The sequence below is a fragment of the Balaenoptera acutorostrata genome, chromosome 3, assembly GCF_949987535.1.
Source record: "Balaenoptera acutorostrata chromosome 3, mBalAcu1.1, whole genome shotgun sequence".
Taxonomy (NCBI): domain Eukaryota; kingdom Metazoa; phylum Chordata; class Mammalia; order Artiodactyla; family Balaenopteridae; genus Balaenoptera; species Balaenoptera acutorostrata.
Genome location: NC_080066.1, coordinates 140132951 through 140160244, shown reverse-complemented (window position 1 = coordinate 140160244; position 27294 = coordinate 140132951). Strand labels below are relative to the sequence as shown.

Sequence of the window (27294 nt, the reverse complement as noted above, 5' to 3'; positions counted from 1 at the left end):
GACTGAGAAAAGACCATTATATTTAGAATAAAAATATTTTATTGATTATCTGAGAAAGCAGTTAAATGTGATGGGGTACAGTGGTTGAGTTGAAAAAGTCAGTGAAGAAAGGAGTGGAAAGGAACTGTAGGTAGGAGAGGTGCTTTCTATTGATAAATTTAGTGGTAAAAGTAACAGTAATACAGTGCAATTAGAATGGGCAGCAGTTTTAAACTAAGAATTTCTTTAGATTCTGATTTACATGTGTGGAGCAAGAGGGGAAGTTGCTAATAATAGGTAGGGAGAGATTTTAATGAGTTGTTAGGATAAATGCTTACTTGAGTCAACATTCTATAATTTTTCAAACAGAACATTGTATTTCATTGAGGGGATTTAGACGAGAGAATAAAATTTATTATTTAAAACTCTCCAGTAGATGGAACATCTTCATCCTTATTGCTTTTCCAGAAGGAATTTTCACAATGGAATAAGGGGTAGTGGAGTTGGTAGAACTCAGGTATATTTTTATGAGAGTAATTAGGATATGCATAAATGTGAATGTAAATGCAAATAAATTGATTTTCAGGTCTCAGTATGGTGGTGTTTCTAGGTTTCCACAATTTTACATAAGAGAATCTACTATTAAGTTGAAGTGGATCAGCTATTTTGACCTGTCACATTTTCTTGACAGTCATAGCAAAGTAGTGCTAGCAAGACTAATGATAATTTAGCCTTCATATCCATTCTCTCATACCTTCCTAAAAAGGGATAGCTAATAAATATAAACAAGTATAAGAATAAAGCTTCTAAATCTCTCATATCATCAAATTTACATTAAATTAGCCTTGATGACTCACTATCATTAATACTAATGAGCAGTATTACATCACATTATAATAAAATTGGTTATGCATATATGATCTGAAGTACTTAAGAAAAAAATCTGAAAGTATCTTTTTCATTTTAATAATCTGTGAAACAACTTAGGTTGTTGGGAATTGAGGCAACTATTTACATCATTTAGTATTAAAAACATTTTCACCAGAAATATACCAATAATGAAGGCAGTTTGGGGGACTATTTGTTTAATTGTGAACAAGTTATAAACCATACATAATTTATAAATTATAAATAAAGTGAACTCTTTATTTCACCTTGTATATGCAAAGTCTAAGAGCATAAATTATCCAAAGACAGCATTTTGGACAGAAAATATTAATGTGCATTTTATTTGAAACTAAATAAATGAGTCACTCTCAAAACATTTTGTTGAATGAAAACGTATTTGAATTCTTATACTTGCTTTTCAAGAAGTTTTGAATGCTGAATGCGAAATTGAATTTTAACGATTCGAGTGGTTTTTGTTGTCATGTTAAAAGTTAATATCAATTTTAGTGCTGTTCTCCACAATGTATTTTAAACTGTTATTTCACAAGCGGAATGGATAGCCTTAAAAAAAAAAAAAAAAAACCCAGCCCCTGACAGGTTCCCTAGCCTGGTTCTAGGGCTTCTGACCCCAGCACACCCTTCTGGGGCGGTGGGATGCTGGGTTCTCGCTTCGCCGCGGGAGGGAGGAGGGAGCGCCGCCGCGCAGGTCTCGCGGGGAGTTGCGTGTTTCTCTTCAGCGCGATCTGCAGCTCCCGCCTTGGGCTTCGCCGGGCGGGGTGGAACGGAGCGGGGCCGAGCGGGGTCGAGGTGGGGCTCTGGTCGTTCTGTGTCGCGACCTGCTGTAGTTTCCTCGGCGCTCGCGACCCTGACTAGAGCCTGGGATCGGGGAAGGAAGGGTGGGCGTTCGGGTCCCAGAGGGGCCGCTGAGGTGGGTGGGAAAGAACTGCGTGTGGCAGTTATTCCTTAGGCAGGCGGCCCTGAGGGGTTTGGGGGACTGGCGGGCCCTGTCCGCGAAGTACGACCGGAGGTCGCGTTCTGGGGGCTTCCCAGCGCGTGGCCTCGCCCTCGGCCACACTGCCGCCCGAGGCTTCGGGGGCCGCCGTGTGGCTGGAGTGTCGGGGACGGACTCGGGTGAGGAGAAGCGAGTAGGCTGTGAAGGTAGTCGGCGAGCGAACTCCCCGCTTCAAAACGCGCGGGAAGAGTAGCTCCTCGACTCTGCGGGTAATGAGTGATCCAAACCCCGCCGTACGCGTATTTTTTTTTTAATGCGGGTTGGTAGTCCAGTGAATACCTCCACTTTTGGATTCTCGGTGGTAAATTCTCATGTGTCGAATTGCACGGTTCCTGTAGGTTTTACTTCGCTGTTGGTGACTGACTTTCTCTAAGAATTTTTCTGCGTGTAGTAGTACACACGCCGAGAAAGGACATATTCAGAGATATTATTTCTTTTAAAGGCATATCCTTTTAAGAAATCTGGATGTCCGTGGACTCCAGAACATCCAATGACTTATGGCACGACCATGTATAAACAATTATGAAGTTTCAGTCATGCAACAACATTCAATTTATTTTATTATAGATAACTGTATACATTTATTTTAATATATATAACGACTTTCATTTATTAGATACCTGCTAGGGCTCTGCCCAGTACCGGGATGAAGGTGTCTCTTCCCTCCCCACTTCTTGCTCCACCCACATTTTTCTGTAATAATGCTATGTCAAAAGGTTGTTTTTAGAAAACCCTTCCTTATTATTCTTTTTTAGCAAAGTATCCAAGATGAGTGACAGCCTATTTGTCAGTTTGGACAGACTTTTGCTAGAATTTGGTAGGTATAAAATGGAAATAAAAAGTAGATAACTATTTGTATTATCATTGGACATTTTAACAATGAAATGAAGTCACAAAAGAGTAATTTATTTTAGTTTTCCAGTATGAGCAAGATATAAGTACTAAAGAAGATATGATTCAACGAATTAATAGTAAGTAGTTTTGCATGACAAAGATGTTTTTATTTTTTTATGGAATGTAAGATATTATGCTGTTGCCTTGTTTAGGATAATTTATAGTTGGCATTAGAACTTTTCCCCTGGTTCTATCTAGTGACTAATAATGAGCTATTTACCCTAACTATTTTTAAAATAATTTTCTGTATTCAGCGTTTAATTATTTTGTGTTTAAGAATTTTGTTCTAAGTAGAAATCACCCTTAATTAAATACAATTGAAAATGTTATTTTTCTCAAATAACACAGGTTATTTTAAACATTTGAGTGAAAATTTTAAAATATTTTTAGAAATCATCAAAAGTCAGTGGCCAGGATTAATGGAAGCCACATTTTCAGGAATGCTAATTATGAAAATTAATATTATGAGTGGAATGACAAAGCAAATTACGTAAATATAGTATTTTAAGATCCTACATAAAAACTATCAAAAGAAACTACACTCATTAATTTCTTAATAGTTCTGAAAGGTATTATAGAATTTGGTTATCTTTTCTGCAGCAAAAAAGAATATTGGATATTAAGAATTTATTTTAATCTTTTTAAGAAATTACATTTTATTTTTAGCTTGCATTTACTCACTATAACAAAGAAATAAGTGAGTTGAAGGTGCATTAAATAATGACATGGAATTGATGAATAGAAATTCCACATTTGTCAAAAACAAAACTCTTATGTTAGTATCATATGAGTAAATGTTTACATGAACTCATAGCATCATAAGATGCCATTGATCTTAGATATTACTTAATCCAGCCCTCTTACATTAAAGATGTGGGACGGGGACATTTATTTCTCTTCAATCTAAAACACTAATTCTTAGCTTCTGGGTCTAGGAGCAAGCCTGACTCTGGTCCTGTGCTTTTTAGTATAGGGCCCTTCCCATCTCAAGCCTCACTTCCTCTTCATTCTCTGGTTCTCCTTTTCTAGGTCAGTTGCCATACCTTTTTGTCTACTGTATTTATTTTGAATTTATGATTTCCAGAATGCTTTGAAGATATTAAAGAAAACAAAGCGACTATTTGTAAGATACATGAAACTATAAATACAACAGATGAGGAAATCGGTCATTACTGTAAACATAGTAAGGAGATCAAAGACAACTGTAGTAAGTGAGTATTTTAAAGAAACTTTCAATAGTTGTCATTAGATTCTCTTATTCAAGGTTTTTGAGTTTATAGTTGAAGACACTGTTGCTTTAAAGTAGTATTTTATATTAGGAAAATGATGAATCAAGTCTTACATTTCCTTGTTACATGCCACTGTAAAAGGGATCACAGAAGTTCCAAAAGAAAAATAGAAGAGCTGTAAGATCTCTCTAATTCAGATCCACTTAGTCTAAATACAGTATGTTGAATAATCTAGGCTCAGTATAGAAAATTCCTATTAGATAAATAAATTTGAAATAATTTCCATCTTTGAATTTTCAAGATCTTATTTTTGTCTAAGGGAACCTAGCCTAAAATTAGTAGCTTTTTAAAATAAAACTATTTAGTAAGTTAAGAATTCTTTCAGTATAGCTTCAGGTTCCCGATTCTAGTAATTACATCTATTATAAGACAAACATTTTGAAACAAAGACTTGTTAATGGAACTTAATTGTATGGACAGGTACTTACAAAAATAAAATGTTTAGTTTTCTGTATTTAATTTTATGTGGATCACTGTCTTTGTATTAAGTACTATATTAAGAATCATATTTGTTTTAAAATATTTTGTTTTTTAAAAATTTCATAAACTTTTTGGTTTTCCCTCATTACTTTTTTTATATTGGTTTTAAAATTTTATAAAAGTAACACATGCCTAGTATAAAAATTCAAAGACTATGCAAATGTATGGAGTAAAAAGTTTTTCCCTGCCTGTAGTCCCCATCCCCACCCTGTCCTCTTCCTTACAGGTGATCACTCTTAACAGTGAGTACCCTTCCAGACCTTTTAAAATATATATTCAACATCACTATTACATATGCTTATATATACATCTACCTGTATATCTGTCTTTCCTTTTTTAAAAAATGCGATCATACCATACTTATTTTTCAACTTGTTTTTTAAATTTAACAATATGTAATGTAAATGGTACTATACATGTAATGATTATGTATGGATTGCATTCTTTTTTTTAACAGCTCTATAGTATTTTATAGTATTGATGTATCCTAAGTTATTTAACCATTCTCCTATTAATAGACATTTAGGTTATTTCCAGTTATTTCCTACATGTACAGGTATCCTTCCATATTTCTAGACCAGTTGCTATAGAATGACCTCGTGGAAGTGAAATTGCCAGGTTGAAGAGTATGCATGTTTAAATATTTGATAAGTAACGCCAAACTGCTCTCCCAAAAAAATTATACTAATTTATACTTTCACCAACAATATATGAGAGTTTCTATTCCTCACACCATTGCTAACACTGAAATTATCAATGTTTAAATTTTTTGGCAATCTGATCAACGAAAAAACTACATATTGTTGAACTTTTTCTTTTAGTTTGATTTAGGTTTATGGTAGTTAAGTTTTACCAGTGGTTTCCCTCAAGTAGCTGCAAAGGGTGCTGGAAAAGTACTGGTATCTTCCCTGCAGAACCTACTGTGTCCAAGATGTACTTTACTTTATACAAGATTATTCTCTGCTGGGTTCTGAGGGCAGTTAGTAGGATCTGTTGATTTTAGGATCCATTGATTTTAATGCATGAATACCTCTAGTTCATGATTTCAGCATGCTGGTTAAGAGGTTTAAATGTGAAATATGAATTCATGAAAGTATTAGAAGAAAATATAGGTGACTATAATCTTTGAGAGAGGAAGGCCTTTCTAAGTATGTCATCAAAGGTAGAAACCACATAGGAAACAATGGATAAATATGACACATGCAAATTAAAAAGAAAAACACCTCAAAATGATACAAAAAGCAAAAGCATAAGGTAGGAAAATGTCAAAGAAGGGTTAATTTTTAAAATATAAAGTGCTTGTAGAAATTAATAAGAAAGAGCCAAAGTCCCATTAGAAAAATAAGCAAAGAAGGTAAACAGGTAAATACCAAAATGAAGAAATGTATGTCTAATAAACGTGAACAAATGCTCAATCTTACTAATAATCAAAGACATCCAAATTAAAGCAATAATAAAATACTATATATTCTTTTGCCTTTAAGTTTTGCAGAAATTTAAAGAAGGATAATACCCAATGTTGGCCAGGAAATAAGAAAATCACCTCTTTCATACACTGTAGGAATGTACACTGGTATATACCTTTTGGATGACATATAAGTATACTTTAAAGGCTTTAGAAATAAGCATGACTTTTGATTAAACGGTTCTATTTCTGATAATTTTTCATAAGGAAACAATTAGGCATTTTCTCAAAGATGTAATGTACAACAAGGTATTTATTTCAACTTTTTTATGATAGGAAAACATTGGAAGCAACTCAAATGTTCAACATTAGGTGATTGTTTAAATGAATTTTGGTATATCCATATGAATGAACAGTAGGCAGCCCATTAGTTTATGATATAAGTGAATATTGACATGGAAAGGTGTTAACAGTATATTACAAATTGAACAAAACATTAAAACAACATTCATAGAATAAACTCAATTTAGTAATTGTGTATTTATGTATAATTAAAGTCTAGAAATATGTACATCAAAATGGTTACAGTGAATATCTTTTCAGTGAGCGTGTATTTCTTATGGAATTTAAAAAGTATTCAGAATGTATGTATATATAACCTTTGACCTTATAATTCCATTTTGGGGAATATTGCCTAAGGAAATGATTGTAAACTCAGACAAGTGTTTAAGTACAAGTTCTTAAGAGAAACTTAGACTAACCAAAATGGCCAACAATACTGGAATGGTTAGATAAATTGTGTAATATGTTGTATTTATTAAAACCTTTACAGTGAATTCTTAGTGACAAAGAAAATGTATATATTGATAGTTTAAAAGTAAGTGATAAAGGATGGTATGTTGTATATGTGAATATGAACTCAAAGATGTTAAACTATATACTTATAGTAAAATCTGGAAATAATTTATTAAAATAATATCAGTATTAGTAGTTATTATTCAGTGTTGAGAATATAGATGATAATTATTTTCTTATGTATACTTTTCTGTTCTTCCAAAATGGGTATGCATACTTTTTGAATCTGAAAAAATAAAAAAGATTAGAGAAAAGAGCTAGAGGAAATATTTGAACAATACTTAGAATGTAAGCTGCCATGGTGTATACTTAATTTTAGATTTTTCACACTGGCAACATTTTTCGAGTCATGTAATAAAACAAATGTATAAGTTGAATATTCATTTTATTCTTACTATCTGATTTTATAATTCATTATGGTCTAGTTTCTTTCTTTCAAGTTCAGGAGGGTATAAAACCTGACTTTCTAAATTTCAAAGGAGAAAAAAGCCTCTCTTTATCCCTTATCCTAGCTCTTTAAATGTTTACTCCAAAAGAATTTCTTAGCTAAGATCTTAGAAGTATGATGAGAAACAAAGCCTGATGTTGGAGTGTTGCAGAGTATATTCCAGAAATGCCATAGTAATACACAGTCCATCCATGTCACATTTGTTCCTTCCCTAGTCATGGTTCCAAAACAGGCTTTATGTAAAAATTAATCGATATTGATATTTGAGCATATGTATGATTGCATGAATGGTCATAGTGGTGGTGATCGGAGATGGGAATGTTTTTCTTGATGTAAGCTTGTTTCTTCCAGGAAAGGAAAGAGTTGTTTATCTTTAAATGGTTACATTCATTTTTATTATTTCTTAAATTTGTTTATCATTCTGAGATGCTAATTACAGTATTTTTTTTCCATAGCTGGAGGCCAACATGTGATGTATTTCATAAACATGAAAACTATATGCAGGACCAGTTTACTATTTATCAAGAAACTGTTGAAAAAGACAAGTACAGTACATATATTAATTTAAGCTTATCAATTCTATAGCTTAGTATTAAGATATTCTTTGCAAAAATATTAATTGAAAAATACACAAATTTTTATTTATTTATTTATTTATAAAGTAAATTCAGTGTTTTGGACTCTGGTTGTCACTGTTGGCCTACCTATTTGTTATAAAGCTCTATCCAACCTTGGATATGTTTAAATATGTCCTTAGATAGAAACTATTTATCAGTAGCAGTTATAAGGCAGAGTGCTTCAGTTAATATTTTTTATGACTGAATTGCTATAGTCAAACATCTGGGGGAGTAGTTAGCTGTATAATTAGCTTATGAAAAATTTGGAGTATTGACTTTTGAAGGGTATTTTTATATTGAACTTGTTTTTCAGAGTGCTGATTTAGTGGGGTGTTATATTCTGACAGAGAAATACTATTGGGTTGGCCAAAAATTAAGATGTTATGGAGAAATCCGAATGAACTTTTTGGCCAACCCAATAATATTTGTGTGGGCTTATTTTATTATGTGTTAAATCACCTGGTTTGGGGGACTAAATGTAATTAATGAATATAATGAAACAAGGTGAGGAACTTTGAACACGTTATATAGCATTATAATTTCGCTTAATTTAAAAAATTGAAATGTTTTTATTTTTAACATAACTGGACAAGAGCAGTGTTGATTTAATTTTTAATTTTTATTTATTTATCTTACTACTTTCCCCCCAGCTTTATTGAGGTATAATTGACATATAGCAGTAAGTCTGAGGTGTAAAACATTATTTAATACATGTGTGTACTGTGAAATGATTACCACAATAAGGTTAGGTAACACATCTATCACTCTATTATATTCTTTGTAGTGAGAATATTTAAGATTTACTCTTTTAACAACTTTCAAGTATATAATACAGTATTATTATATTCACCATGCTTTATGTTAGATCCCCAGAACTTATTCAGCTTTTAACTGGAAGCTTGTACTCTCTGACCAACATCTTTTCATTTCCTCTACCCGTCAGCCCCTGGAAACCACCATTATACTCTCTGCTTCTATGAATTCAGCTTTTTTAAAAGATTTTACATATAAGTGAGATCATAACAGTATTTGTCTTTGTCTGACTTATTCAGTTAGCATAACACTCTCAAGGTCCATCTGTGTTGTCACAAATGGCAGGATTTCCTTCTTTTTTAGTGGCTAAATAACATTCCATTTTTATATACATCACATTCAAAAAATCTATTCATCTGTCAGTGGACACTTAGGTTGTTTCCATGTCTTGGCCATTGTGAATAATGCTTTAATGAACATGGTGCAGATATCTCTTTGGGATAGTGATTTTCTTTCCTTTGAATATATAACTAGAAGTGGGATTACTGGATCATATGGCTTTTCTATTTTTAATTTTTTGAGGTGCCTCCATACTGTTTTCCATGGTGGCTGTATCAATTTACATTCCCACCACCAGTATACAAGGGTTCCCTTTTCTCTACATCCTTGCCAACACCTATCTTGTCTTTTCGGTAATAGCCATTCTACACATATGAGGTACTATCTCATTGTGGTTTTGATTGGCATTTCTCTGATAATTGGTGGTGGTGAGCATCTTTTCATGTACCTGTTGACTATTTGTATGTCTTCTTTGGAAAAATGTCTCTCAGCCCTTTGCCCATTTTTAACTTGGATTATTAGTCTTGCTATTCAGTTGTATGAGTTCCTTATGTATTTTGGATATTAACCCCTTATTGGATATATGGTTTGCAAACATTTTCTCCCATTCTATAGTCTGCCTCTTCAGTTTGTTGATTGATTCTTTTGCTGTGCAGAAGCTTTTATAGTTTGATGTAGTCCCACTTGTTTATTTTTGCTTTTGTTGCTTGTGCTTTTGGTATCATATCCCCAAAAATCATTGCCAAAACCAACATCAAGGAGATTTTTCCCCTAGGAGTTTTATGATTTCAGGTCTTACATTTAATTTAAGTCTTTAACCCATTTTGAGTTCATCCTTATGAGTGGTATAAGATAGGGGTCCAATTCCATTCTTTTGCATGTGGCTATCCAGTTTTCCCAGCACTGTTTATTGCAGACTATCCTTTCCAAATATTGGTTGACTGTATATGCATGGATTTATTTCTGGACTCTTGATTCTGTTCCATTGGTTTATCTGTCTGTTTTTATGCCAGTACCATACTGTTTTGATTACTATATCTTTGTAGCATAGTTTGAAATGAGGAAGTGTGATGCTTCCACCTTGTTCTTTTTTGAGATTTCCAGAAATTGACTATTTGGGGTCTCTTGTGGTTCCATACAAATTTTGGGATTTTTTTTCTATTTCTGTGAAAAATGCTGTTGTAATTTTGATGGGATTGCATTGAATTTATAGATGGCTTTGGATAGTATGGATATTATAACAGTATTAATTCTTATGATCTGTGAGCACAGAATATCTTTCCATATTTATGTCTTCTTCAGTTTCTTTCATAGTGTCTTATAGTTTTCAGTGTACAAATCTTTCACCTTCTTGGTTAAATTTATTCCTAAGTTTTTTAATGTGTTTGATGCTACTGTAAATAGGATTATTTTCTTTATTTTTTTTTCAGGTAGTTCGTTGTTTGTGTATAGAAGTGCAACTGATTTTTGTATGTTGATTTTGTATCCTGAAACTTTATTGAATTTATTGATTAGTTCTAATAGGTTTTTGGTGGAGTCTTAGAATTTTCTATATATTGTAATAAGGATATACTGTTTACAAACAGACCATTTTACTTTTTCCTTTCCTATTTGGATGCCTTTTATTGCTTTTTGTTGCCTAATTGCTTTAGCTAGCTCTTCCAGTATTATATTGAATAAGAGTGGTGCGAATGGCACCTTTGTCTTGTTTCTGATTTTGGAGGAAAAGCTTTTAGCTATTTACCACTGAGTATGATATTAGTTATGGACTTGTCAAATATAGCCTTTATTATGTTGAGGTATACCCAATTTATTGAAAGTTTTTATCATGAAAGGGTGTCAGATTTTGCCAAATACTTTTTCTGCATCTATTGAGATCATATAATTTTTATCCTTCATTCTATTAATGTGGTATTTCATGTTTAATGATTTGTGTAAATTGAACCATCCTTGCATCCAAGGATAAATCCCACTTCGTATTCATGTATGATTCTTTTAAAGTGCTGTTGAATTTGTTTGCTAGTATTTTTTTTTTGAGAATCTTTTCATCCATATTCATCAGGAATATTGGCTTGTAGTTTTCTTTTCTTGTAGTGTCCTTATTTGGCTTTTTATCAGGCTAATGCTGGCCTCATAAAATGAATTGGAGAGTGTTTTCTCCTCTTCCATTTTTTGGGAAGAATTTGAGAAGGATTGATGTTAGTTCTTCTTTAAATGTTTGGTACAGTTTACCAGTGAAACCATCTGGTCCTGGGCTTTTCTTTGTTGGGAGGGTTTTGATTACTGCTTCTATCTCCTTACTAGGAATTGACCTGTTCAGATTTTTAATTTTTTCATAATTCAATCTTGGTAGGTTGTATGTTTCTAGAAATTTATCCATTTCTTTTAGGTTATCTAATTTGTTGTCCTATAATTGTTAATAGTAGCCTCTTAAGAGCTTTTGTATTTCTTTGGTGTCAGGTATAGTATCTCCTCTTTCATTTATAACTTTGTTTGAGTCCTCTCTCTTTCCCTTGGTTAGTCTAGCTAAAGGTTTGTAAATTTTGTTTATCTTTTCAAAAAAGCAACTTTTTGTTTCATTGATGTTTTCCTGTTGTCTTTCATGTCTCTAGTCCATTTATTTCTGCTCTAACCTTTGTTATTTCCTTCTTTCTGCTATCTTTATGGTTAGATAGTTCTTCTTTTTCTAATTCCTTGGGAAGTGACCTTCTTTGTCTCTTGTGACTGATTTTGACTGAAAGTCTATCTTATCTGATATAAGTATAAGCACTTCTGATCTCTTTTGGTTACATTTGTATGGAATATCTTTTTCCATCCCTTCACTTTCAGCTCATGTGTTTCATTAAAACTAAAGTGAGTTTCTTGCAGGCAGCATATTGTTGGGTCTTGTTTTTTTTTAATGCACTCAGCCACTCTTTGTCTTTTGTATTTAGTCTATTTACATTTAAAGTAATTATTGATAGGTATGGACTTACTATTGCCATTTAATTAATCGTTTTCTGAGTGTATTTTTAGCTCCTTTGTTCCTTTCTTCCTCTCTTGCTGTCTTCCTTTGTGATTTATTTTTTGTAGTGGTATGCTTTAATTCCTTTCTCTTTCTCTTTTGTGTATCTACTATAAATTTTTTCTCTGTGGTTACCATGACGCTTACATAAAACATCTTATAGATATAGCAGACGTATTGATAACAAGTAACCTTCAATTGCGTACAGAAACTGCACTTTTACTTCTCCCCCCCCCCACATTTAATGCTATCGATGTCATACTTTATATCTTTTTATATTGTGCATCGATTAGCAAATTATTGTAGCTATAATTTTAATAATATTTTAAACTTTCATACTAGAGATTAAAGTGATTTGCATACTATCATTACAGTATTATGGTATTCTGAATTTGAGTATATATTCACCTTTACCATTAAGTTTTATTCTTTTATATGTTTTCATGTTGTTACTTAGCATCCTTTTATTTCAGCTTGAAAAACTCCCCTTAATATTTTCTAAAAGGCAGTAGTAATGAACTCCTTTAGTGGTAATGAACTCCCTTAGCTTTTGTCTGTCTGGGAATGTCCTTATTTTTCCTTCATTTCTAAAGGACAGTTTTGCTGGATGTAGTATTTTTGGTTGGCAGTTTTTTCTTTCAGTACTTTGGATATGTGATCCCATTCTCTTCTGGCCTGGAAGATTTGTGCAGAGAAATCTCCTGATGACATTACAGGGGTTCCCCTGTGATGAGTTATTTTTCTCTTGATGCTTTCAAAATTCTTTTTGTCTTTGCATTTTAACATTTTGATTATAATGTGTCTTGGAGCAATCTTCTTTGGGTTGATCTTGGTTGGGGTGGGCTTCCTGTACCCAGATGTCTATCTCTTTCCTAATATTTGGGAAGTTTTCAGCTATTATTTCTTTTCTTTTTAAAAAATTTTTTGTTGGGGTATAATCAGTTTACAATGTTGTGTTAGTTTCAGGTGTACAGCAAAGTGAATCTGTTATACAAATACATATATCCACTCTTTTTTAGATTCTTTTCCCATATAGGCCATTACGGAGTATTGAGTAGAGTTCCTTGTGTTATACAGTAGGTCCTTATTAGTTATCTGTTTTTTTTAAAATAAATTTATTTATATGTTTATCTTTGGCTGCGTTGGGTCTTTGTTGCTTTGCACAGGCTTTCTCTAGTTGCAGCAAGCAGGGGCTACTCTTCATTGTGGTGTGCGGGCTTCTTATTTTGGTGGCTTCTCTTGTTGTGGAGCATAGACTCTAGGTGCGTGGGCTTCAGTAATTGTGGCACATGGGCTCAGTAGTTGTGGCTTGCGGGCTCTAGAGTGCGCGCTCAGTAGTTGTGGTGCACGGGCTTAGTTGCTCTGTGGCATGTGGGATCTTCCCGGACCAGGGCTTGAACCCGTGTCCCCATGCAGGTGGATTCTTAACCACTGTGCCCCCAGGGAAGCCCTAGTTATCTGTTTTATATATAGTAGTGTGTATGTGTCAATTCCAATCTTCCACTTTATCCCTCCTCCCCCAACCCCTGGTAACCATAAGTTTATTTTCTACATCCGTAACTCTATTTCTGTTTTGTAGATAAGTTCATTTCTAGCCTTTTTTAAGATTCCACATATAAGTGATATCATATGATATTTGTCTTTCTCTGTATGACTTACTTGACTCAGTATGAGAAGCTCTAGGTCCATCCATGTTGCTGCAAATGGCATTATTTTGTTCTTTTTTATAGCTGAGTAATCAGCTATTATTTCTTTAAATAAGCTTTCTGCCTTTTTCTCTCTCTCTTTTCTCCTTCTGGGACTTCCGTGCTGCAAATATTTGTTCGCTTTGCAGTGTTCCATAATTTATGTAGATTTTCTTCACTCTTTTTCATTCTTTTTCTTTTTGTTCCTCTAAGTAGCTAATTTCAAATGAATAGTCTTTGAGTTTGCCGATTGTTTCTTTTATATGATCAAGTCTGTTATTGATGCTCTCTATTGAATACTTCAGTCCTGCTATTGTGTTCTTTAGCTCCACAGTTTCTGTTTGGTTCTATTTTATGGTTTCTATTTCTTTATTAAACTTCTCATTTTGTACATGCATTGTTTTCCTGATTTTGTTTAGTTGTCTGTGTTCTCTTGCATTTTACTGAGTTTCTTTAAGATGATTACTTTGAATTCTTTGCAAGGCAAACTGTAGCTCTCCATTTCTTTGGGGTCAGTTACTGAAGATTTATTACTTTTCTTTTGATGGTGTCATGTTTGCCTAATTTTTGTGATATGCTTAGCCTTGCATTGGTGTCTGTGCACTTGAATGAAAAAACACTTCTTCCAGTCTTTACAGTCTGGTTTTGGGAAGTAAAGACCTTCTCTTGTTGGTTTCCTGGGCTGATGGGATTACCTATAGAACTGCAGTTGTGCTGGGTTGGAGCTGATTTTGAAGCTGTCATTGAGTTTGTAGTGGGATCCATGGTTGGTGTGCTTGTTACCAGGGGCTCAGGCAGGTATGGATCCTGTCTGGTCCCTGGGTGGGTGAGACTTCCTCCAGTACTTTGTTCAGTAGGATAGTACTGGGACAAAGGTCTGATTCAGGTTCCACAGTTGGGTCCTTAGTCAGCAGGCATATTACCAAGTGTGTAGACAAGTTTGTCTCCCAGCAAGTCCCTGGGAGAGTTCATGCCTAGTCACTGAATGGATTCATGGGTGGTCAGAACTGGCCCTGGACTGTGGCTGAGAGGGGCTAGAACTGAGTCTCAGGGCTGTTTCAGATTCTACAAACAAAATTGAGGTCTACAGTCCTGGTTCTCAAGGCACAGATAGGCATGTCTCCAACCAGGTCCCTCCGTGGGCTGGACTGCTCCCTGATTGTGGCTAGAGGGGCTGGAGCCAAGTATAGGGCCCTTTCAAGATCTCCAGGGGAGCATATAGCAGTATCTCTTTGGGTCCCTGGGCCAGAAGTTCTGTTAATGCTAGACTGCTTGAGATCTAGAACCAAGTATGGGTCCTTACAGGATCTATGGGGTGCAGACAGGAGTGTCTCTTGCTTGAACCTTGGACCCTCAGTACTGTGGACGAACTGTGCTGTGAGAGGGCTGGAACCAACTATAGGGTGCTTTAGGATCTTTAGGGGCATAGACAGGAGTGTCTCCTGCTGGGTCTCTGTGCCAGCAGGATTCTTCAGTGACTGTGGCTGGGACAGGTTGGAATCCAGTTACAGGGCCCTTTCAGAATCTACAGTCTCACTGAGTTTGGCAGGTTTATCTCCTGGTATTCCCAGACCATAGCCATGAAGGGCTGGAACTGGTTCACCTGCCACTTCTGCGACCACAGCCAGGACCAGGGTCTGTATGCCTATTGCCTGACACACAGGTGGGTGTGACTTCTCCCAGGTCCCTTGGTTTATGGGGCTGGTTACAGACCCAAAGCTAGATAGGCCTGTAGCTGAGTTCTCAGGGGTGCAGAGATATTTTCTGGTTCTGTAGCCAGGACCACAGTCAGCAAGTTAAACCACCAAGATGTGAGTCTGTCTTCTCAAAATGGCTCTCCCCAGTCTTGGACTGCACCAGGATTTCACAGTCTCCTACCTGGATTCCAAAGCTTCCACAAAGGCACTTTTGTCCATGGTTGGATGACAAACTTTTATTGCTGAGGGGGTGATATGCTCAAGGGACATTTTATTCTGCCATCTTGCCGATGTCACTCCTATTCTAATATTCTAATTAAAAACACCCACACAAAATCTAGAATGCAATACATTTCATATTAATAAATGGGTCTTAAGGTAGGGACTGAGGTATAGATTTGGACTTCATTGGCATTTGAAATCATAAAAATAGATGAGATTGCCCAGAGAAAGTATAAAGCAAAAAGAAGAGAAAGCTGGAGTACATGATCATCCAAGAAATAGGCAGAGGGTAGAATTAACAAAGGAGACTTATTTTGTTATTTATAGGCCCCACTTCAATTCAAAAAGAATTTGAAATGATTTATATAAATAATACCATAGTGTTAAAGTTAGACATACAAATTGAGGCTATAGGGAAGTAAGGGTAATGTAGGAAGATGAAGCCTTTGGTCTGGATAGAAATTCATACTATATGGTCTTACACATTTGTTAGATATAGGCAAAATTAAGCTTTGAAATTCCTAATAGTAGTCAAAACATTGTGGAAGTGTCATCAATTTGGAATTCAGAATATTCATTTAAAAAACAGTTCAGTTGCTTAGGATAAGCAGAGGTTTTCTCCCTAGTACTCAGACTTGAGAGAAATTTGTTCCCTGGATTCTCATAAAGGGGAAATTGTGCAATATGGTAGTCAGTATCTTCAGTGGCCTCCCCCAAATAAACACAATATGTATTACTGCTTCTTATAACATCTCTCAGTGTAAGCTATAGCTATAAAATATTATTTAAAATGATTCCATGAGGGGCTAAAACAAACCAGTCCAATAAGTACTTCTCTGATAGTGTTTGTTGTGGATGACTTCTCTTAGCTAGCCAGAGGTATGGAGGTGAAAACAGCTATCTCTTTCTTTCTTAAACCAGCCACAGAGGTTGATTGACTTGATGACTCAATACTATGTATTTATAAGAGGAAAAGAGTCCATTTGTTGGTATCATGGGTAATGAAGGAAGTAGAGGCACCAGCTACTTATTTCTCCTAATCACCCATCCCTGTCCCAGGCATTCACGAAGACTAGCATTGCTGGCAAGAGATGAGATAGTAATGGCTCTTCTTGAATCATGGCTTGGGCTAGCAAGGTTCTTGTATGGAGTATATTAGAAGAGTTGCCATGAATATGCAGTCTGAACAGGATAGATGGGGTATGCTAATCTCATCTGAAACTGGTGGCCCAGACTCAGTTTTCTTATAGGTATTTCCCTCCTTTTGGACTATTTTCCCAAGAAGTGAAGGCTTAATTAGCAAATATGCATTTAGAAGAATAGGAAGAAACTTGTTTTGGGCTAAACTACTTTATCTTGCCTAAGGGGGCAGAGTTTAGTAATATTAAGAAATTAAAACATTCTTAAGATACAGACCTGCTGACCAGTAGAAGAAGGCTGTTATCCTTACTTTTCTTCTTACTATACAAGCAGTTTATGAATACTTCTTTTCTCATCTGCTAAGGCGAGATAATCATTGAAGTGCCTTTTAAGAAATTCCCCCATATAGTATGGCTTGATTTAGAAAATTTATAAAATTTTGAGGAATATAAGGACTATATATTTTTAGAAAAGTTTCTATGAATGTTATTTTTTTTTTTTTTTTTTTTTTTTAAAGATTTTTTTTAAAGATTTATTTATTGATTGATTCATTACTATGTTGGGTCTTCGTTTCTGTGCTAGGGTTTCCTGTAGTTGCGGCAAGCGGGGGCTACTCTTCATCGCGGTGCGCGGGCCTCTCACTATTGCGGCCTCTCTTGTTGCGGAGCCCAGGCTCCAGACGCGCAGGCTCAGTAGTTGTGGCTCACGGGCCTAGTTGCTCCGCGGCATGTGGGATCTTCCCATACCAGGGCGCGAACCCGTGTCCCCTGCATTAGCAGGCAGATTCTCAACCGCTGCGCCACCAGGGAAGCCCCTGAATGTTATTTTTTGAAAGTATGTATTTGTTAATAACTCGGTAAAAAAAGGATCCAAGAATATATTTTCTTTTTTTAAATTGAAGTATAGTTGATTTACAATATTTACAATATTGTGTTAGTTTCAGTGTACAGCAAAGTGATCAGTTATATATATGTATATATATATAAATACATATATATACATATACACATTGTCCGATTGTTTTCCATTATAGGTTATTATAAGATATTGAATACAGTTCCCTGTGCTATACAGTAAAGCCTTGTTGTTTATCTGTTTTATATATGGTAGTGCGTATCTGTTTGCTTTCTATGTCTATGAGTCTGTTTCTGTTTTGTAAATAAGTTCATTTGTACTTTTTTTTTTTTAGATTCCACATATAAGTGATATCATATGGTATTTGTCTTTCTCTGTCTGACTTACTTCACTTAGCATGATAATCTCTAGGTCCATCCCTATTGCTGCAAAAGGCATTATTTCATTCTTTTTTATGTCTGAGTAATATTCTATGATATATATATGCCACGTCTTCTTTATCCATTCATCTGTTAATGGACACTTAGGTTGCTTCCATATCTTGCCTGTTGTAAACAGTGATGCTGTGATCATTGGGGTGCATGTATCTTTTCAAATTAGAGTTTTCATCTTTTACAGATATACGCCCAGTAGTGGTAACTCTGTTTTTAGTTTTTTAAGGAACCTCCGTATTGTTTTCCATAGTGGCTGCACCAATTTACATTCCCACCAACAGTGTAGGAGGGTACCCTTTTCTCCACACCCTATCCAGCATTTATTATTTGTAGACTGTGAGGTGATACCTCATTGTAGTTTTGCTTTGCACTTCTCTAATAATTAGCAATGTTGAGCATCTTTTCATGTGTCTGTTGGCCATCTGTATGTCTTCTTTCGAGAAATGTCTCTTTAGTCTTCTGCCCGTTTTTTGATTGGGTTGTTTGTTTCTCTGATATTGAGTTGTATGAGCTCTCTGTATGTTTTGGAAATTAAGCCCCTGTCAGCTGCATTCTTTGCAAATATTTTCTCCCAGTCCGTAGGTTGTCTCTTTGTTTTGTTTATGGTTTCCTTTACTGTGTGAAAGCTGTTAAGTTTGATTAGGTCCCATTTGTTTATTTTTGCTTTTATTTATTTTGTCTTGAGAGACTGACCCAAGAAAACATTGGTGCGATTTATGTCAGAGAATGTTTTGCCTATGTTCTCTTCTAGGAGTTTTATGGTGTCATGTTTTATATTTAAGTCTTTAAGCCATTTTGAATTTATTTTTGTGTGTGGTATGAGGGAGTGTTCTGACTTCATTGATTTACATGAGTCTGTCCAGCTTTCCCAACACCACTTGCTGAAGAGACTGTCTTTTCTCCATTGTATATTCTTGCCTCCTTGGTCGAAGGTTAATTGGCCATAGGTGTGGGGGTTTATTTCTGGGCCCTCTATTCTGTTCCATCTCTATATGTCTGTTTTTGTGCCAATACCACCCTGTTTTGATTACTGTAGCTTTGTAATATTGCCTGAAGTCTAGAATGGTTATGCCCCCAGCTTTGTTCTTTTCCCTCAGGATTGCTTTGGCAATTCTGGGTCTTTTGTGGTTCCATATAAATTTTAGAATTATTTGTTCTAGTTCTGTGAAAAATGTCATGGGTAATTTGATAGGGATTGCATTAAATCTGTAGATTCGTTTGGGTAGTATGGCAATTTTAACTATATTAATTCTTCCAACCCAAGACCATGGGATATCTTTTCATTTCTTTGAATCATCTTCAGTTTCCTTTATCAGTGTTTTATAGTTCTCAACATATAAATCTTTCACCTCCTTGGTTAGGTTTATTCCTAGGTTTTTTTTTTTTTGATGCAATATGATTTTAAACAGGATTGCTTTTTTACTTTCTCTTTCTGATACTTCATTGTTAGTGTAAAGAAGTGCAACAGATTTCTGTATATTAATCTTGTATCCTGATACCTTGCTGAATTCGTTTATCAGTTCTGGTAGTTTTTGTGTAGAGTCTTAAGGGTTTTCTGTATAGAGTATCATGTTATCTGCATATAATGACAGTTTTACCTCTTGCCTTCTAATTTGGATGCCTTTTATTTCTTTTTCTTGCCTGATTGCTGTGGCTAGGACTTCCAATAATATGTTGAATAAAGGTAGTGAGAGTGGGCATCCTTGTCTTATTCCAGCACTTAGTGGGAAGGCTTTCAGCTTTTCACCATTTAGTATCATGTAAGCTGTGGGTTTGTCATAAATGGCTTTTATTATGTTATGTTCCCTTTATACCCACTTTGGTGAGAGTTTTTATCATGAATGGATGTTGAATTTTATCAAATGCTTTTTCTGCATCTGTTGAGATGATCATGTGGTTTTTGTATTTTCTTTTGTTGTTGTGGTGTATCACATTGATTGATTTGTGTTTGTTGAACCATCCTTGTGACTCTGGGATGAATCCAATTTGATTATGGTGTATGGCCCTTTTTATGTGTTGTTGAACTTGGTTTGCTAATATTTTGTTGAGGATTTTTGCATCTACATTCATCAAAGATATTGGCCTGTAATTTTCTTTTTGGTAGTGTCTTTTTCTGGTTTTGGTATTAGGGTGATGGTGACTTCATAGAATGACTTTGGGAGTGTTCCCTCCTCTTCAGTCTTTTGCAAGAGTTTGAAAGGATAGATATAAGTTCTTCTTTGTATGTTTGGTAGAATAACCCAGTGAAGCCATCCAGTCCTGGACTTTTGTTTGTAGGGAGCCTTTTTTATTACAGATTCTATTTCACTTCTAGTGATCAGTCTGTTCAAATTATCTGTTTCTTCTTGATGCAGTTTTGGCAGACTGTATGTTTCTGGCAACTTGTCCATTTCTTCTAGGTTGTCGAATTTGTTGGTATATAACTGTTCATAATATTTTCTTAGTAAGTTTTTGTATTTCTATGGTTTTGTTACCGAGTCCAAGCTCACTCTGCTTGCCACATGGCAGGCCAATAAATTGGGAGAAGAGGCGTCAAGGCAAGGAATAGTGACTTTATTCAGAAAGCCAGCAGACCAAGAAGATGGCAGACTAGTGTCTTAGAAGAACCATCTTATTGGGCTGTGGATGCCAGTTTCTTCTATAGAACAGAGAGGGAGGAGAGGTGAGGAAGTAAAGTAAAAAGGCCATAAATCTTGCAAATATCTCCTGGAATAGCCAGCCTTGGGAAAGGGATGTGTTAATTTCTTCTTTCTTGCAGCCATTCACAGGTGGACAGGGTCAGGATGTTTCCCTGAACAAAGGCACTTTGGTTTAACATTCAGGCAGAGGGGCAGGTTCCCTGAAGCAGACCATTATGTATAGACAGTAACCTTTTAGTGAACAAAAGCAGCAGGAAGCAAAGGTTAAAGTAAGAGAAACAGATCCAACATGTAGTCAGATTTGTTCTTCCCTGTAACAATATCGGTTGTTATTTCTCCTCTTCCATTTCTTATTTCATTTATTTGTATCCTGTCTCTTTTCTTCTTGGTGAGCTTGGCTAGAGGCTTGTCAATTTCATTTATCCTTTCAACTATCTCTTGGTTTTATTGATTTTTTTCTATTTTTTAAGTCTCCATTTATTTATTTCCTCTCTGATCTTTATTATTTCCTTCCTTCTGCTGAATTTAGGTTTTGTTTGTTTTACTTTTTCTAATTCTTTTAGGTGGTGGGTTAGGTTTAAGATTTAAGATTTTTCTTGTTTTTGGAAGAAGGCCTGTATTGCTATGAACTTCTCTCTTCGAACTGCTTTTTCTGCATCCCATAGATTTTGTATGGTTGTGTTTTCATTGTCGTTTGTTTCGAGGTATTTTTAAATTTCCTCTTTGATTTCATCACTGACCCATTGGTTTTTTAGTGGCATGTTGTTTAGTCTCCATGTAATCATTTTTTTTCTCATTTCTCTTTCTGTGGTTTATATCTAGTTTCATACCGTTGCACTCAGAAAAGTTGCTTGAAATAATTTCTGTCCTCTTAAATTTGTTGAGGCTTGTTTTGTGTCCTAGTATGTGGTCTATCCTAGGGAATGTTCCATGTGCTCTTGAAAAGAATGTGTATTCTGGTTTTTTTGGATGTAGTGTCCTGTAGATATCAATTAAGTCTAACTGTTCTATTGTGTCATTTAGGATCTCTGTTACCTTATTGATTTTCTATCTGGAAGATCTGTCCATTGATGTCAGTACGGTGTTAAACTCTCCTACTATTGTTGTATTCCCATCAATTTCTCCCTTTTGTCTCTTGGTATTTGTTTTATATATTTTGGTCCTCCTATATTGGGTGCATATGTGTTAATGAGTGTGATATCCTCTTGTATTGATCATCTTATTATATGTTGACCTTCATTGTCTTTCTTTGTGGCCTTCGTTTTAAAGTCTGTTTTGTCTGATGTGAGTATTGCTACCCCCACTTTCTTGTCATTTCCTTTTGCATGAAATATCTTTTTCCATCTGCTCACTTTCAATCTATATGTGTCTTTCACCCTGAAGTGTGTCTCTTGTAGGCAGCATATTGTAGATACTTGTTTCATTATCTAACCTGCCACTCTATGTATTTGATTGGTGCATTTAGTCCATTTATGTATAAAGTAATTATTGATAATATGTATTTATTGCCATTTTAAACCTTGTTTTCCAGTTGATTTTGCACATCTTTGTTCCTTTCTCCTCCTTTTTGTTTTCCCGTTTGTGGTTTGTATTATGCTTGAGTTCCTTTCTTTTTGGTTTTTGTGAATCTATTTTATGTTTTTGATTTGTGATTACCCTGATTTTCAAGTATGTTATCTCATAACTGTATCTACTTCCTTTAGATTCATAATCATATAAGCTCAAACACATTCTAAAAGATCTGCATTTTCTTACTCCCCTCCCCCACATTTTGTGATTTTGATGTCCTAGTTTACATCTTAATGTTTATCTTTTTGCTGTTCATTGTATTTATAATTGCTTTCACAGAATTTTTTTGATTGTTTTTTAATCCATGTACTGGCTTATTTAAGTGATATTCAATCCTTTTATATATTTGCCTTTCCTCTTGTGAGTTTACCGTTTTTATTGATTCCTGCTTCTTTTCTATTTAGAGAAGATCTCAATATTTCTTTTAGGATAGATTTAGTATTGCTGTCTTCTTTTAGTTTTTGCTTGTCTGAGAAATTGTTTATCTCTCCTTCTATTCTAAATGACAGTCTGGCCGGGTAGAGTATCCTAGGTTGCAGGTTTTTGTTTTTCAGGACTTTGGATATATCTTGCCCCTCCTTTATGGCCTGCAAAGTTTCTTTAGAGAAATTAGCTGGTGGCCTTATGGGGGTTCCCTTGTAACTGACTCTTTGTTTTTTCTCTTGCTGCCTTTAGACTCCTCTCTTTATCTTTCACTTTTGCCATTTTAATTATGATATGTCTTAGATTTGGTCTGTTTGGGTTCATCTTGTTTGGGAACCTCAGTGCTTCCTGTACCAGGATTGCTGTTTCCTTCTTTAGGTTTGGGAAGTTTTCAGCCATAATTTCTTTGAAAACATTTTTTTTTTTAATTTTATTTATTTATTTATTTATTTATTTATGGCTGCATTGGGTCTTCGTTTCTGTGCAAGGGCTTTCTCTAGTTGCGGCAAGCGGGGGCCACTCTTCATCGCGGTGCGCGGGTCTCTCACTATCGCGGCCTCTCTTGTTGCGGAGCACTGGCTCCAGACACGCAGACTCAGTAATTGTGGCTCATGGGCCTAGTTGCTCCACGGCATGTGGGATCTTCCCAGACCAGGGCTCGAACCCGTGTCCCCTGCATTGGCAGGCGGATTCTCAACCACTGCGCCACCAGGGAAGCCCCTCTTTGAAAACATTTTTGATCCCCCTTTCTCTTTCTTTTTTTCCTGGGATTCCTATTATGCGTAGATAGGCTTGCTTTTATTATCCCATAGATCTCATATGTTGCTTTCTTTCTTTTTTTCATTTGTCTTTCTGTCTGCTGTTCTGCTTGGGTGATTTCAGTTATTCTGTCTTCCAGATCACTTCTTATTCTGCATTATTTAGTTTACTATTTATGCCTTTTGCTCAGTTTTCATTTTGGCAATTGAGTTGTCTAATTTCGATTGGCTTCTTTTTATAGTTTCTAATTCCTTGTTACAGTGATCTGCATTTCTATTGATTTTCTTAGTTCCTTCAGCATTTTTATTACCTCTCTTTTGAACTCAGGGTCTGGTAGATTGGAGAGGTCTGTTTCATTGTTCTTTCAGGGAATTTCTCTGTTTCTTTTAATTCAGAGTAGTTCCTCTGCTTTTTTCATTTTACTTATATTTCTCCAACTCTATGAATTTTGGAGAAACACTTATCTACTGTGGTCTTGAAGGTCTGTTTTTATGGGACAGTGGGAGTGACCCTTGTGTAGACTGTGTGAGTGCAATATTTTCAGTGTGAGGGCTGTTTGTGGTATGGATGCTTGCCAAGACTTTCCTCAGGTTGTGCTGGCCCTTGTCCCCCTGATAGGGGATGTGTTTGGTGTTGTGGTTACCAGAGCCTGCACTGGATGTTGGGTGGGGCCTCCTCTTTGCTCTGGTGGTTGTCATAGCCCTGTCAGGGTCAGGGTCTGCTCCCCAGTTGTTGGAGTAGAAGCCCCCAGATCCGGTTCTAAGCTGTGATGTGAGGTAGGTGGGACTGGGAGCACTCCCTCTGAGAAAGAAGCCACTGCGTGTTCTTCCCCAGGAGCTGTGCACTGTGACATGCAACTCTGTGATGCCGCCTGCCACTTGGTGTGCACGCCCACAAAGAAATCTGTTGTTGGAGCTGCCCTGGAGGGGCCACATCCACTGCGGAAGTGCTCATAATGAGCTCAGAGGTCCTTTAGGCATGCATGTGTGCTCGCAAATCTGCCTGCACAAGAACCTGCCCAAGCCTCACCCCCATGCCAAGGGGAAGTGCAGGTAATTGGCTCATATTTCAGCCCTTCTGCAGGAGCAGTGGTTACCTGGGAATTTTTCTTGTAGCTTTGGTTGTATGAGATCTTCTGCAAGCTTTCAGTAGGTATTCTGTGAGAATTGTTCCACTTGTAGATGTAGTTTTGATGTGTTTGTGGAGGAGGTGAGCTCCATGTCCCTCTACTCTGCCATCTTTTTCTCCTCCCAAGAATATGTTTTTTGCAATGAACCTGGATTGAACATGTTCAGTGTTGTAGATGAGGACTGGCAAACTTTTTTTTGTAAAGGGCCATATAGTAAACATTCCAGGCTTTGTGGGAATATACAGTCTTTGTCACAGCTACTCAAGTCTGATACTGTGGTACAGGAGCAACTTTAGGCAGTATGTAAGTGATTGACTGTGTTCTAATAAAACTTTATTTATGGACATTACAGTTTGATTTTCATATAATTTTAATATGTCATGAAACATTATTATTCTTTTGATTTTTTTAATCATTTAAAAATGTAAAAATTGTTCTTAGCTCATAGGCTGTACAAAAACAGGTGGCAGATTAGATTTGGCCCATAGATCATAGTAACTGACCCCTATTGTAGATCAAGCAAAGTTCAAATGAGAAGGAAGAATTAATATCCTTTTGCAAGAATTGACCATCTCATTCAAGACTGGTTCCAAAATAGATGACCATGCACCTCTACCTTAGTTGTACTTGAAGGAGTTCCTCCAAACAGTGCTGAAATTTTCTTATAAAATAGTTCTGGAGTATACAAGAATGATTGTGAACCCAAAGTTCTATCATCTAGAACATGATAACTTTAGCTTAGAAAACTGAATGAGATTTAATAGCATAGTTATAGAGGTAGTTGAACTGGGAAGAATAGAGATTCAGAACTCAGGGAGGATAGAGATTCAAGAAGTCATCAAAAGAACCAGGTTCTGCAGTGTCATTTAGGATGAAAAGTGAAAAGAGATCACTAAGGTGGACAAATTAGATCATTGATAACCTTGGGAAGGGTAGTTTCATTAAACTGGTGGAAGTGGAAGTTTAATTGAACATGATTGAGGAGTGAGTAACTCAGGCAGTGAAGAAAAAGAGTAGAGAATTGAAAAGTGTAATAGAGTTAAGAAAAGTTTGAAGGACAGACAGTATTGAGGGAAGCAAGAATAAGTAGATTTTTAACTTGTCTGTTATGCTTAATTTAGTAGACTTTAACAAGTGATTTTAGATATACTTTTGTTATATTGATATCATTTCTTTTAATTTTAACAGAAAAATGTACCACGGTTATATATGTCAGTATAAAGATGTTTTAAAGCAATACCAACAAAAATACTCAGAAACACCTCTTTCACATGAATATTATGAGAAGAAAAGAGAACATGAAGAAATTCAAAACAGAGTGTTGGCACATACTGAACAACTAAAAATGAATGAAACTATTTTTATGGAATTTTTAGGTATTAATGGTTTTGTTACATACTGTTTTAATAACATTATCTTTGTAATGAAAAAAATATAATAAATTAGTCTAAAATATGACTTTGTTTTTCAGTGCCTGCTCCCTTTCCATCACTTACCAGTTGGACATTACATATGTATCCACAGTAGTATTTCTACTTAGAATTTTTATTGGATAAGTATTATTTCTGTATTTTAATTGTTATTGCGTTTCCCTGTGAGAATCACATTGATTTGGTATTTTGTTTAATTAAAAAATTTAGAGATTACTTTAAAGATCATCTGGGATTAGTTTTCATACATGTGTGTGTCATCAGAAGCAAGAAATTTTAATGCCAATAAGTGGTATATGTATCTGTCTTTAAGTGGCATATCTTATCAACCAAACCAATGAAAAAGTCATCTTGCTCTGTCTTACCAAAGAGTTCCAATTAAATCAATTGATTATTACTTGTTAAGATGGAAGATGGTAAGGAGGTGAGTCACAATTCATTGGGTACCTACTTTGTGCCAGGCAGTACTCAAGAAGATACAGAGCTTTCTTATAAGGAGCTCACAGTTTAGTAGAGGAAACAGACATGTAAAGAAGTAATACAGTGGCATTGTATTAGATGCTTAAGTAATTCTTAATTGGTCTAAGTCTCATCTGTTTGTCAAGGAGATCTTCCCTGATGATGAACTTGGAACTTTAATCCTCTTGCAACCTCCACAATCCTTCATATGCTTTCCTATCAGATTATAACTCCACTGTTTGTACTAAGTCTTCTTTATCCCTGCATTCTACCTTGCTTCATTCTACTTCATCCCAAATCATCCTTTTAACTCGTTTGCTGCTTGCTCTCTCCATGTTTGGGTTTTAGCTTATTCTGTACTTAGTTGTTCATTTGCTGCCCATCTGTGTTTTAACTTCTCAATAGGAAGAGGCAGAGGTTGGTAGATGCATAAGGCACAGCAGGGGTTTAGGGAGTTGGATGTAGAAACGGATGAGGCATAAGATTACATGACAAACACGAAGAGGTGATGGAGGTAGGGAGAATTGAGATTAGGATTTAAATGTCTGTATCTAAAATTTTAAATTGATACTTTTGATAACAGCATAGCATTATAAATAATGTTCATCTGAAATTTTATGTGCTAGCATATAAATCATAAGTTTTAGCGAAATAGGAAAGGTCTGATAAAGATTTTCTCTGGAATTCTTGTTCATTAACACTGTTTTATTCATTTTTAAATTCTCCTAAATGGATTGTAGAGTAACTTAGGAAATGGTAGTAGCTAATAACCATGCAGGGTGTCTGTTAACAGCTGAGAAATTCTCTACTTGGAATTGGGTATAAATCCAGTTCAAGCAGAAAGTTCAGATAGAAGATGCAGCTCTCTTTTGAGTTCTGCAGTGTGCACT

The 27294-nt window shown here is 35.5% G+C and overlaps 1 protein-coding gene across 1 annotated transcript in view; it reads left to right on the top strand.

Moving 5' to 3' along the window:
* Nucleotides 1-2647: 2647 nt before the first annotated feature.
* C3H14orf39 (chromosome 3 C14orf39 homolog) overlaps nucleotides 2648-27294 on the top strand; it is a 50592-nt gene continuing 25945 nt past the window's right edge. Inside the window, exons 1-6 of the mRNA XM_007192950.2 lie at nucleotides 2648-2696; nucleotides 2794-2850; nucleotides 3858-3984; nucleotides 7706-7795; nucleotides 25704-25891; nucleotides 25987-26029. Coding sequence (XP_007193012.1) covers nucleotides 2648-2696; nucleotides 2794-2850; nucleotides 3858-3984; nucleotides 7706-7795; nucleotides 25704-25891; nucleotides 25987-26029 — 554 coding nt within the window. The remainder of the gene's footprint in view (nucleotides 2697-2793; nucleotides 2851-3857; nucleotides 3985-7705; nucleotides 7796-25703; nucleotides 25892-25986; nucleotides 26030-27294) is intronic.